Raw genomic sequence first — 13,188 nt, forward strand, 5'->3', positions numbered from 1 at the left:
TGGTGGTGGTGGTGGTGGTGGTGGTGGTGGTGGTGGTGGATTCTTGAGCTGCGCTGGTGGAGGTCGGTTGGTGATTCTGGAGCTCTGGAGGTGGCTGGATTTGCTTGCAGACTGGGGAGGCTGGATAAGAGGCCTTGGATGCGACTGCTACTCTGCTGCTGTTTTCCTGTGTTGTGTTGGGTTTTGTTGCTTTTTTCTCCTATTTTCTGTTCACTTTTTGAGTTAGCAGAGTTAGCATCTCGCCATTGTCTTGAACAGTACCCGCCTGATCAATCTCGCCAGAGCATCGTTCATCAACATCATTGCCACCTACCAGCAGTGGGCCTGCAGGGGCTGCCAGCCTCGCACCTCCAGCCGTTGGAATACTTTATGCCGTGCTGCCAGTGTCAATCAAGTCGAAAGTGTGTGAGATGCAGCTGTGTTCGGCATGGGAGGAAGTGTATTGATTGCTACCCAGGAAGGTCGCTACCTAGCACGTGCAACAATTCGTTATCTGCCTCACAGCCTTCTGGTGCTAGCAATGTCACTCGAACTGTCAACGCGCACCCTGCCAGCCAGCCACTTGCGGTTGGGTTTGCACCTCGCGGTGTTGATTGCGCTGGAGATAGATCGCAAGCTAGCGACAGTGACAGTGATTCACTGCATATAAATTCGACACTTCCGAGGAACTTGGTATGCGCAGATCATGCACGCGCTGGTTCTTCCCCTGCAAGTGATGTAATAACTGATCCATCCTCTCAGATTCAAGGTGATGGCCTTGGCACCTCACGGGCTGGAGCGTCAACATCCAACATTCATCCCACAGGTTCTCAGGTGGAGCTCCTGGCTACCCTAGATGCTTCGGGTCCTGAGTCCTCTGGACAAGCGGCAGACAGCGGTGATGCCGGCACCTCGTCATTACCGGCCGGCGATTTCGGAGGCGCGGTTGGTCGGCCGGCTCATCGCATTGGTGGGCGGAGCGGGGTGGATCCTGCGCCCTCCCTGTTGCCAGGAGCTGCTGCTGTGGGGCAGGGCTCGGCCCAGCCTGCTGCTGCTGCTTCTCCGGCTGCCGCGGTCGCTCGGCAGACTTCTACATCACAGGTCTCTCCTGCGGGTGCCAGAGTTAATACTATGAGCAGTGATGATTCCCTATCTTCGAACACCTCCCTCAACAACGACATATCCCGAGCGTATGAGAAGGTGGTGACCTGGCGGAGAAACTTATTCAACGTTCCATTGGGCTCGGCTGGTGGTGATTTTGTTGACGTGCTCACTGGGCTCATCAAGGGTTTCACCAATGGCTCCTCATTACGACCAGTTGCATGGAAGGCCGTCGGTGTTGCCTGCCACCTGCTTCTCCAGCGTCCGCATGATTCTAAGATGATGTCAAACTATAGCGACCATTTACGGCGTCGACTCACTCTATGGAAATCTGGCCGAATAGATGATCTGACTACTGAAGGAGAGTCCCTTCAGGATCGTCTCAAGCCCCGGTACTCTACCTCGTCTGGTGGAGGAGAGAAGAGTGATATCACATTCAGCAACCTGGTATTTTCGGGAAAAATTAAGTCTGCCATTCGCTACCTGTCCAGTGATTCGTCCAATGATGTGCTGGGTATGACAGATGTAGTGGACGAAGAAACTGGAACTACCGTGAAGGAGGCACTGTTGCAAAAACATCCACCTGCTGCCGAGCCCCCGGTTTCGATACTTCTCGCCGGCGACCCGGAGCCAATCAACAGTATAGTGCTCATCCGACGTCTGGGCCGACAGATGAAGGGGTCCTCGGGCCCATCTGGTCTGGACTCTGACGCGTGGTGCCGGATGCTAACCTGTTATCGCAAATCGTCAGATGGTCTCTGTACTGCTCTTGCCAGCTTTGCCCAATGCCTGTGCTCGGAGGACTTGGATCCGGAACACCTATCCGCATTTACCGCCGCTAGACTTATTCCATTGGACAAACACCCAGGTGTGCGGCCGATTGCGGTGGGTGAAGTGTTCCGCCGGCTTGTGTGTCGTGCCGTTATGCGGGTGCTTGAGTCCGATGTACTGCGTGCTACTGCTCCCATGCAATTGTGCATTGGGGTGCCGTCTGCCTGTGAGGCAGGGGTTCATGCAATGCAGGAGTTGTTCGCACGAGAGGACACGGAAGGCATCTTGTTTGTAGATGCTACGAATGCGTTCAATTCATTGAATAGAAACGCGGCCCTCCATAACGTGCCCTATGTATGCCCCGCTATGGCAAAGGTGTTCCAGAACACGTACAGTTCTTCAATTCGTCTCTTCGTCTCTGGCGGCGGGGAGATTGAGTCACTGGAGGGTACTTGCCAGGGCGATCCGCTGGCCATGGCTCTGTATGGTATCGCTACAGTCCCGATGATTCGGCGCCTCCAGGAATCCAATCCATCTGTGGCTCAGGTTTGGTACGCGGACGACGATTCTGCAGGTGGCCGCGTTTCTTCATTGTCCACATACTGGGGAGACATAAGCCAACTGGGCCCTGACTATGGATACTTTCCAAACCCACAGAAATCAATGTTGCTGGTCAAGCCGGAGCATGAGGAAGAGGCCCAGCGCCTCTTCTCCGCCACTGGAGTTACCATCAAGACCAGCGGCAACCGTCACCTCGGCGGAGCGATTGGCAGTGAGGAGTTCTGCTCTGCCTTCATGGCCAAGAAGGTGGATAAATGGAAGCAGGTTCTGGATTCCCTGACGGGGATGGCTGTCACTCAGCCTCAGGCCGCATACACCGTTTTTACGAAGGGTCTGTCATCCACATGGACATACCACTTGCGTTGCTCACCTTGTTCGGCTGAGATACTGGCCGAGCTTGATGAGAGGATCAATGATTGCCTGATACCTGCCCTTCTGGGGGATGGCGTTCGTCCTGGTAGCCCTGAGAGAGAGAGCTGATGTCATTTCCAGTGCGTCTTGGTGGTTTGGCCCTCCCTCTGTTGCAGGACAGTGCACCAGCAGAGCTCGCAGCATCCTTGAGCATCACAAAGCCTCTTGTTCAGCTACTGTTGACTGGCACATATGCGAACCCTCCAAGCGTGCCTGGTGATATGGCAAGGAGCGATTTGTCGGATACTGCCCAGTCAGAGGGCTCCGGTGATACAACCCAGGAGGTTGCCGACCGAGTGAGGCTCTCCAATCATGATCCCGTCCGCGATGCTGTTGGGGACACCCGCCAGCTGGCACGCTCGACTCGGACAAGCAAAATGCGGAGCCTATGCAGCCGGCAACAAGACATTAAGGCGGACTTGAGCTCGGAGCAACAATTTCTTGTTGAAATCGCGTCCGAAAAGGGAGTATCGTCATGGTTGACTGTTGCCCCGCGGTGGCAAGATGGAACCATCCTAAAGAAATCCGACTTCCGTGATGCCCTGTGCATCCGCTATGGGCGAAGGTTGAGTGGGCTACCCGATTCATGTGTTTGTGGTGTGCCTCTCAGCCCCGCTCATGCACTTACCTGTGCCACTGGCGGCTATACCATTGCCCGTCACAATGAGGTGCGGGACTTGGTTGCTGGACTACTGAGGGAGGCTGGAGTGGTGGACGTAGAGACGGAGCCCCGGCTATTGCCCTGCAGCAGTGAGCATTTGCCTGGTGGTCGTTCCCTCAACCGATGCGCAGAAGCTCGTCTGGATGTGCGGGCTCGCGGCTTTTGGTCGTGGCAACAGGACGCTTACTTTGATGTGCGGATCACTCATCCCGCAGCGTCTGTGTTGTCTCGATCACAAGCCCTGAGTCAGCTGAAGTCTCACGAGCGAAACAAGAAAAATCAATACGCCAGCCGTGTGGTTAACGTGGAGCGCGGCTCCTTCACGCCACTTGTGTTCTCGACGTACGGCTTTAGTGGCCCAGAAACTACTCAATTCCTGAAATCATTGGCCTCCCTGTTTGTTGAGCGCCATACTGAACTGAAGTACCCACTAGTAATGGGCATACTACGCACCCGTTTGTCTTTCTGCTTGCTGCGATGGGCAGTCACCTGCTTCCGCGGTTGCCGCGGTTCGTACGGCAAGAGGCGACAGCCGAACTCATTTCTGGCCCAGTGCCGCCAGGCGGAGTAGGGTGCTGCCTTTGGCCTCAACTTAATATAATGCTATTTGGTTTTTCCCCTTTTATTACTCTGTGTTCATTGCTTGCTTTTGTATTGATTTACTTCCTTGACTGCTTTTGTGTTTCATCATTTTCCGGTTGGTTTTGTGTTGATTTCCCCTGTTCACTTTACATATTGTAATGATATACATTTGCTTTGCCCGTAAAAGAGGCTTTTCTCGTGGTGGTGGTGGTGGTGGTGGTGGTGGTGGTGGTGGTGGTGGTGGTGGTGGTGGTGGTGGTGGTGGTGGTGGTGGTGGTGGTGGTGGTGGTGGTGGTGGTGGTGGTGGTGGTGGTGGTGGTGGTGGTGGTGGTGGTGGTGGTGGTGGTGGTGGTGGTGGTGGTGGTGGTGGTGGTGGTGGTGGTGGTGGTGGTGGTGGTGGTGGTGGTGGTGGTGGTGGTGGTGGTGGTGGTGGTGGTGGTGGTGGTGGTGGTGGTGGTGGTGGTGGTGGTGGTGGTGGTGGTGGTGGTGGTGGTGGTGGTGGTGGTGGTGGTGGTGGTGGTGGTGGTGGTGGTGGTGGTGGTGGTGGTGGTGGTGGTGGTGGTGGTGGTGGTGGTGGTGGTGGTGGTGGTGGTGGTGGTGGTGGTGGTGGTGGTGGTGGTGGTGGTGGTGGTGGTGGTGGTGGTGGTGGTGGTGGTGGTGGTGGTGGTGGTGGTGGTGGTGGTGGTGGTGGTGGTGGTGGTGGTGGTGGTGGTGGTGGTGGTGGTGGTGGTGGTGGTGGTGGTGGTGGTGGTGGTGGTGGTGGTGGTGGTGGTGGTGGTGGTGGTGGTGGTGGTGGTGGTGGTGGTGGTGGTGGTGGTGGTGGTGGTGGTGGTGGTGGTGGTGGTGGTGGTGGTGGTGGTGGTGGTGGTGGTGGTGGTGGTGGTGGTGGTGGTGGTGGTGGTGGTGGTGGTGGTGGTGGTGGTGGTGGTGGTGGTGGTGGTGGTGGTGGTGGTGGTGGTGGTGGTGGTGGTGGTGGTGGTGGTGGTGGTGGTGGTGGTGGTGGTGGTGGTGGTGGTGGTGGTGGTGGTGGTGGTGGTGGTGGTGGTGGTGGTGGTGGTGGTGGTGGTGGTGGTGGTGGTGGTGGTGGTGGTGGTGGTGGTGGTGGTGGTGGTGGTGGTGGTGGTGGTGGTGGTGGTGGTGGTGGTGGTGGTGGTGGTGGTGGTGGTGGTGGTGGTGGTGGTGGTGGTGGTGGTGGTGGTGGTGGTGGTGGTGGTGGTGGTGGTGGTGGTGGTGGTGGTGGTGGTGGTGGTGGTGGTGGTGGTGGTGGTGGTGGTGGTGGTGGTGGTGGTGGTGGTGGTGGTGGTGGTGGTGGTGGTGGTGGTGGTGGTGGTGGTGGTGGTGGTGGTGGTGGTGGTGGTGGTGGTGGTGGTGGTGGTGGTGGTGGTGGTGGTGGTGGTGGTGGTGGTGGTGGTGGTGGTGGTGGTGGTGGTGGTGGTGGTGGTGGTGGTGGTGGTGGTGGTGGTGGTGGTGGTGGTGGTGGTGGTGGTGGTGGTGGTGGTGGTGGTGGTGGTGGTGGTGGTGGTGGTGGTGGTGGTGGTGGTGGTGGTGGTGGTGGTGGTGGTGGTGGTGGTGGTGGTGGTGGTGGTGGTGGTGGTGGTGGTGGTGGTGGTGGTGGTGGTGGTGGTGGTGGTGGTGGTGGTGGTGGTGGTGGTGGTGGTGGTGGTGGTGGTGGTGGTGGTGGTGGTGGTGGTGGTGGTGGTGGTGGTGGTGGTGGTGGTGGTGGTGGTGGTGGTGGTGGTGGTGGTGGTGGTGGTGGTGGTGGTGGTGGTGGTGGTGGTGGTGGTGGTGGTGGTGGTGGTGGTGGTGGTGGTGGTGGTGGTGGTGGTGGTGGTGGTGGTGGTGGTGGTGGTGGTGGTGGTGGTGGTGGTGGTGGTGGTGGTGGTGGTGGTGGTGGTGGTGGTGGTGGTGGTGGTGGTGGTGGTGGTGGTGGTGGTGGTGGTGGTGGTGGTGGTGGTGGTGGTGGTGGTGGTGGTGGTGGTGGTGGTGGTGGTGGTGGTGGTGGTGGTGGTGGTGGTGGTGGTGGTGGTGGTGGTGGTGGTGGTGGTGGTGGTGGTGGTGGTGGTGGTGGTGGTGGTGGTGGTGGTGGTGGTGGTGGTGGTGGTGGTGGTGGTGGTGGTGGTGGTGGTGGTGGTGGTGGTGGTGGTGGTGGTGGTGGTGGTGGTGGTGGTGGTGGTGGTGGTGGTGGTGGTGGTGGTGGTGGTGGTGGTGGTGGTGGTGGTGGTGGTGGTGGTGGTGGTGGTGGTGGTGGTGGTGGTGGTGGTGGTGGTGGTGGTGGTGGTGGTGGTGGTGGTGGTGGTGGTGGTGGTGGTGGTGGTGGTGGTGGTGGTGGTGGTGGTGGTGGTGGTGGTGGTGGTGGTGGTGGTGGTGGTGGTGGTGGTGGTGGTGGTGGTGGTGGTGGTGGTGGTGGTGGTGGTGGTGGTGGTGGTGGTGGTGGTGGTGGTGGTGGTGGTGGTGGTGGTGGTGGTGGTGGTGGTGGTGGTGGTGGTGGTGGTGGTGGTGGTGGTGGTGGTGGTGGTGGTGGTGGTGGTGGTGGTGGTGGTGGTGGTGGTGGTGGTGGTGGTGGTGGTGGTGGTGGTGGTGGTGGTGGTGGTGGTGGTGGTGGTGGTGGTGGTGGTGGTGGTGGTGGTGGTGGTGGTGGTGGTGGTGGTGGTGGTGGTGGTGGTGGTGGTGGTGGTGGTGGTGGTGGTGGTGGTGGTGGTGGTGGTGGTGGTGGTGGTGGTGGTGGTGGTGGTGGTGGTGGTGGTGGTGGTGGTGGTGGTGGTGGTGGTGGTGGTGGTGGTGGTGGTGGTGGTGGTGGTGGTGGTGGTGGTGGTGGTGGTGGTGGTGTGTGTGTGTGTGTGTGTGTGTGTGTGTGTGTGTGTGTGTGTGTATGTGGTGTGCGCGCGCGCTCCGTGTGGTGTAGCTCAGGTATGCATTGCGGGTCGATTCAGAATTCAGATGACTTCGCCAGTTGTGAGGATAAGACTATTATCTGGCGCTAGTCTTAGACTCCCTGCTTGCGACTTACTGTTTGAAGTAATTATTTAGTAACTTTTAGTTACATGATTGTACAGTCATGTACATGTACGTACAATGTACGTGATGACTGATGGTAGACCCAGGTGCTCGAAGTCCGTACATGGTATCCTAAGTTCGTACGCCCATAATTTCATGTTCTGTTATTGTATTCGACTCAAATATTTTATGGAGGGGACAGTGTGGTATGTTCTCCTCGCGTACCAATTTTCAGGGATCTACGATAAGCAGAAGTCCCATACCACGCGAGTGGGTTTTCGAGTGTCCATACGAAATACAAATTGGGTTGCATTTCATGCAAAAATCAACTTTGCCAAGACCGATTTCGAACGGACACAGCGTCAAACGGACCTTCACTCAATCATCAAGAGCCAGCTTAGAGCTGACAATGGCCAGAGGAGAAGAATTTACAGAGAACCACCAATCCTTGCAGAAAGGTTGACACTCCTGGCATCTCCACCACTGTTTTCCCGCGGTTTTCACAGCGCAGCTGCTTCTTCTCTGAGCCGACTAAAACAGCTTGCATTTCGGCAACAAACTACGCTTTTGCAAGAAATACTGGTGGAGGCACATGCCAAACATATCCCCTCGGTGCTTTCGTCGTAACCGAGGGATTGCTAGTTAGCAATTAGCGGAAATATGTGCGTATTTCGAGTCACCTCTGATCAGTACGGACTTAGAGTACCCTCTGCGACACCAAAATTTGAAATGAAAAATCAGCGAACTCCAGAGAAACAGATCGGATCGAAAGATGGCCTGGTTCAATCGAGCCTGGCCTCAGAACAAACTTGGACAAGATACCTTCCATCCACGAGCAGGATTCTGGCAAGTGATCATTGCTAGCGTGAGTTTCAGCTCGGCAAACACACCCTGTAAAAGTGTACGGACTTCGAGCACCTGGGTCTACTGATGGACCTTCAACAGTTCAACAGTTCAACAGTTCAACAGTTCAATCAGCGAGTTGCGGCAAGGGCTGATTGAACTGATGATACTCGCGTGATAATCTTATCTGTTATCATGTAGATCTACTGCCAGTAGATCTACTGAGTACTGGCGCTGCACGTAACATCGTTCACCTCATTCAGTGAAAGACTCGGAGATTGGTGCATCTGTGAAAAGACATCAGTAATATTAGTTAGTTGAAAACCCTGGTTTTTTAGGGACCATCGCAAAAGTTCGCAGAAGCCCCCGAAACGAAGACCGTGAGTTTCGGGCCTGACCCCCCTCCCTCCCCCCTCAAACGAAACGACAGTCACAATATGGCCTTCATTATTTCACTTGGATGCTCACACATAATAATTATTATAATAATACAGCAGGGGTTCATAAACCCTATGAACCCCTGCTAGTACTAGTACTAGCAAGAGTCCATAAACCACGCGTTTTATGGACTCTTGGTACTAGACTACACACAGTGTACAGGCAGCCAGCTACGCGACACGCGCAGTTGCATGAATGGACTACGCGTCCTGACAAGCGATCTACGCCCGCTGTGATGGCATGCTATATATAGCGCTAATCCTACAGCTCCTATAATTATGTCGTCAATACTTTTTTGAATTGAAGCCCGGTTTGCGATTTTCGCACCGACTCCCTCCCCCCCAAACGTATGCTCTTCGTTTCAGGGGCTTCTGCGAACTTTTGCGATGGTCCCTTACTAGCTCCCGGCCTGGTCAGTATGCATGGTAAATCTACAGACAGTCTGTTGTACACTGATCAGCCGGCCAGGCGCTACAAACTGTTCGCTAGGCCCCTGCGACTTCATGACAGTCGACAGCGTCTGAACTGAGTGAAGCGGAGCAACACCACAATACCACTAAAATTAGTAGTACAGAATTCAATCTGTTCTTATCAATACTGGTATCAGTTGTCGCGTATCCGTAAAATGTCCTGCGCGTTATAATTATGTCACTTGTTTTGTTCTACCACTATGATTCGCTGGACGTAGAATATTGCTAGCGATTGGAAGTGTTGTTTGTGTATCCACAGCAGATCTCTTCCCTACGAAATGACACGGACTTTGTACATGTATCTGCAAGAGAGTTCCTCCAGTTGATAGATTGGAGGAGAAAAACAATAATTACCTGCCTCTCGTGCCTATGCATCTGCCTGTGCGGTCCAACGACACCATGTTGACGGGTGACCCTGCCGCCAAGTCGATGGCTAAGCGCCTGGTTTGTGCAGCAGCATTTCTTCTAGCGGTCCACCTGGTTAGCGCGCAGATGACTTTGGACAGCACGTCGAGCAGCTTGAAGAACCATGACCAACACCCGACGTGCATGCCCCTACCCTCCACAGCTCCGGACTCTCACTATTTCAAGAAGAATGCCAGCGTAGTTATTGGGGGACTTTTCCCACTGTTCAAGCGGCCCGATGAAATCCAAGGCTCGTCGAACAAGTTCCCGTTTGCTGATGTGTCTGACGAGGGAATACAGAAGACATGCAGCGAGTTCAGGAGCTATCGTCTGGTGGATAACTCACAGATCTTCGCGTACGTGATAAACAACGTGTACAATGGCACGCTACAGTCGACGGTGCCAGGTCGGAGTATTGACATAGGATACACACTGGCTGATAGCTGCAGCTCCCTGTTCGTCAACTCACGCATGGCGCTGCGATTTGCGTCGGAAATTCCGCTTGTCGGTCGGAAATCTTTCTGCGGACTCCGCGACGAATTGCTGCCGCAGTGCCCGCAGCCATCGGTTAACATCAGTGCTAGCGATATGAACAGCAATGGAAGCGGCACGGATCCAACAACTGAACCTTCAACTAATGTTTATAGAGATGTCAGCAGTGAGAATCCCGGCGCTACTACCGAAGACGTGGGGGTGATGTGTCCGTCCGGTACCAGCGTGCCGATACGGAACATGGCCATTGCAGTCGGTTTGACAGAGAGCCGCGTCGTGCTGCCCGTGTCGACGATCTTCACCATTGAGAAACTGACGCACATCAGCCCCAGTGCCACGGGCAATGGCTTTGTCAACCACTCCGGAGGACAGCTGCCGTACTTCTTCAGAACAGCGGCGCCAGATCAGAGCCAGGCGCAGGCACTCATTGACATTGTTGTCCACTTCAAATGGAACTATATCATAGCACTGGCGTCGTCGAATGATAATTACGGCACGCCGGGCCTTATCAAGCTGCAACAGGCCGCTCTGTTGGCTAATGTCTGCATTGCCTATTCAACGACGTTCAGCTCGGTGGACCCACTGCGTGATGTTGTCATACCCGACATCGTTAACAATCTGATGTTGTACGACGACGCGAAGGTAGTTATTCTGTTTGCACGCAGCTACGAAGCTGAACTCCTCTTCAAGGCCATTGTGGAAACTCGCGAAAACCTTTCGAGGAGTGGTAGTATGTTGAGAGCTAAGAAACTGGACAAGCTGTGGTTGGGCAGTGATTACTGGGGCACATCATCACGCTTGCAGCAAATGAAAAACTTGGCCCCTGCTGTACCTGTTGCGTTGGTATTGCGACCTCGCCTGCCGCTAAACTTCACGGACTTCATAACGGAGCGGGTGAACGGCTACGTGGACTATTTGCTATCGCTGACCACGCGTGATGTACGCCAACAGAGCGAGACGGACAACCCATGGCTGTGTCACTTCTGGGAGGATGTGTTCGGCTGCGGCAATGCTTGCTCGCAGAGCTACGCAGGACGCAAAAAATCGTGGGCGAATGTATCCTGCGACAATCCCAAGTTCCGCTTAACGCTGAGCAAGATCGAGGAGATTGCACCCCGGCTGGGCTGGACTCGCAACATCCTTGCAGCGACGGAGCTGTCAGTGCGAGCACTCAAGATCTTACTGGACAGCATACCAGCGGACACCCCAGCAGACCAGGTCACCGACCGTCTCCTGACCCTGGCCAACGGCAAGGCAATGCGCGAAGCCGTGCGCAACGTCACATTCCCCTGCACACAGGGAGAGTGCCAATTGTTAACGCGTGTATCCGAGCCAAGTCCGGCGTTCTCCATTTCAAACTTTATCACGCAGAACAGCAGCGATGTAGGCCACTGGGAGCTGGTGACGGGCGCGGAGGGCAAGAGAAAAGCCGTGCTACAGCTCCAGGAAGACCTCATCCTCTGGTCGGAGCGCATTCCTGCCAACATCTCGTCGACGTGCCGTAAAAAGTGTGGATTTGGCCAGGGTACCAAGGATAACCCGGATCGGCCGTGCTGCACCGAGTGCATAGACTGTTCCAAGAAGGAGAGAGCGCCGGAGAACGGCATTGGTTCCTGTGAGGGCTGTGGCAATGGAGAGACGGCCAGCGAGAATCGCACTGCGTGCATTCCACTGCCGCGCAAGTTCCTTGACTGGGGAGACCCGATCGGAATCGTGCTGACGGTGGCCGTTGTTGTGTGTATGTCCCTGGTCATCTTCACGCTTGCCGTGTTCTGCTATTACCGTGCGTCACCTGTAGCCAAAGCATCCGATTATCATCTCATGATCTTGATTCTGATTGGCATGTTGGTTGGCTACGCCGTGGCCTTGGTACAGATTGGACGTCCCAGCAAGCTACACTGCCTGGTTGCCAAGCTGGCGCAGTCACCGCCCTTCATATTCACCACGGCAACACTGCTGATCAAGACCAGCCGGCTGGCGCGCATGGCCATCGCTGCCCAGCAGATGGTGACGTTCACGCGCAAGTGGACGCTGAGCATTCCGGCGCAGGTCATCTTCATCTGCATCGTCTCATTCATCGGCATTACCCTAGAGCTGACGCTGACCCTGACACACACTCCCACGGTCAAGGAGCTCTACCATGATGACACGCCGCATGTGTATCTGCTGTGCGACTACGACTCGAAACGCTCTGCAGTCCTCGACGTCTACATCGTCATCTTGATCCTGGTCACCAGCGTCTTTGCGTTCATCACGCGCAAAATGCCGATGAACTTCAACGAGGCACGGCACATCTTCCTGACATCGTTCTGCCTGTGTGCCGTCTGGGGCATGCTGGCGCCACCAATCTACTTCTCCGATACCAAGTATGTGGCCGTGCTGTACTCGCTGAGGCTGCTGACGCACATGGCCGCCATCTGGCTATTCCTCTTTACGCCGCGGCTGTACATCTTCCTATTCCGCAAGCACCGCAACTCCGTGTACGCCGACCACGTGGGCAGAGGAAGCAGACGGCGGCGCAGCGGTGGTGCGCTCTCCGTGGCCAGCGATAGAGCCGCCACGTAAGCCGGCACGTACCATAGACGGCCACCCAAGGCAAATACTTGTAAGTTAGTGGCGTGTAACGTTAGACAGTAACTCGATACTAAACAGGCACGTACGATAGGCGGCCACATGAGCCAGATAGTTGTAAGTTAGTGGCATGTATGTCTGACAGTGCTAAACAGGTACGTACGATAAAGCCACGTAAGGCAAGTACGATAGAGCCACCCAAAGCACGTACGATAGAGCCACGTAGGGCAAGTACGATAGAGCCACGTAAGGCACGTACGATAGAGCCACGCAGGGCAGATACTTGTAAGTTCGTGGCGTGGATGTCTGACGGTACTAAACAGGATGTGCCCGTCATTCACAGTACGCCATGGCACACAGGACTCGACCACTGTTTGAGCGGTATGTCTTGATTGAAGTTGATTGTTTTTCGACATGACAAGATTTTTGTTGCCCACACATAGAGGTTTGTTGATGACCTGTTGCCTACTGATAATATATATTGCATGCTTTACCCCCAGGGTTTTTCGTGCTCAGTTGAAACTCAGTGAATTGAAAATCTCCACTGCTGGAGACTAGCTTGAGCTCTTGTCCAGTTCTCTAGGAATCATCCCACCATACATAGCTGTACTGCAATACACATTTCCAATGACACAATGGAATTATCTTAGTAACATGGTCTATATCACATTATTATGAAGGACTTCAACTGAAATCTGAACTGAACTGTGCCGTCAATGTGTTTAGGATGCCAGTACGGTCACGGTGCTCGAACAGCAGTGAAACTAAGACTGATCGTTTCGTCGGATCCCTCAGAATCAATCGATCACATTTGGAACACACTGCTGCCGTGGCCATGCTGAGGTAAAAATATCACGTTCGAAAAGTTAGTCCAGGTTCGTACTCGTCGTACTCATCTGCATGGCGCAA

At 55.2% G+C, this 13,188-nt stretch overlaps 1 protein-coding gene across 1 annotated transcript; it reads left to right on the forward strand.

Moving 5' to 3' along the window:
• Window positions 1-8,906: 8,906 nt before the first annotated feature.
• Window positions 8,907-12,979, forward strand: LOC135816154 (extracellular calcium-sensing receptor-like). The gene has a single exon (XM_065329547.1). It carries the CDS (start codon window positions 9,181-9,183, stop codon window positions 12,271-12,273), a length of 3,093 nt encoding a protein of 1,030 aa, XP_065185619.1. The 5' UTR covers window positions 8,907-9,180; the 3' UTR covers window positions 12,274-12,979.
• Window positions 12,980-13,188: the final 209 nt, after the last annotated feature.

The sequence above is a fragment of the Sycon ciliatum genome, chromosome 4, assembly GCF_964019385.1.
Source record: "Sycon ciliatum chromosome 4, ocSycCili1.1, whole genome shotgun sequence".
Lineage (NCBI taxonomy): Eukaryota > Metazoa > Porifera > Calcarea > Leucosolenida > Sycettidae > Sycon > Sycon ciliatum.

Bases quoted from the DNA above. Each gene is read 5' to 3' on its own strand.
- LOC135816154 (XM_065329547.1), top strand. From the start codon at position 9,181: ATGCATCTGCCTGTGCGGTCCAACGACACCATGTTGACGGGTGACCCT.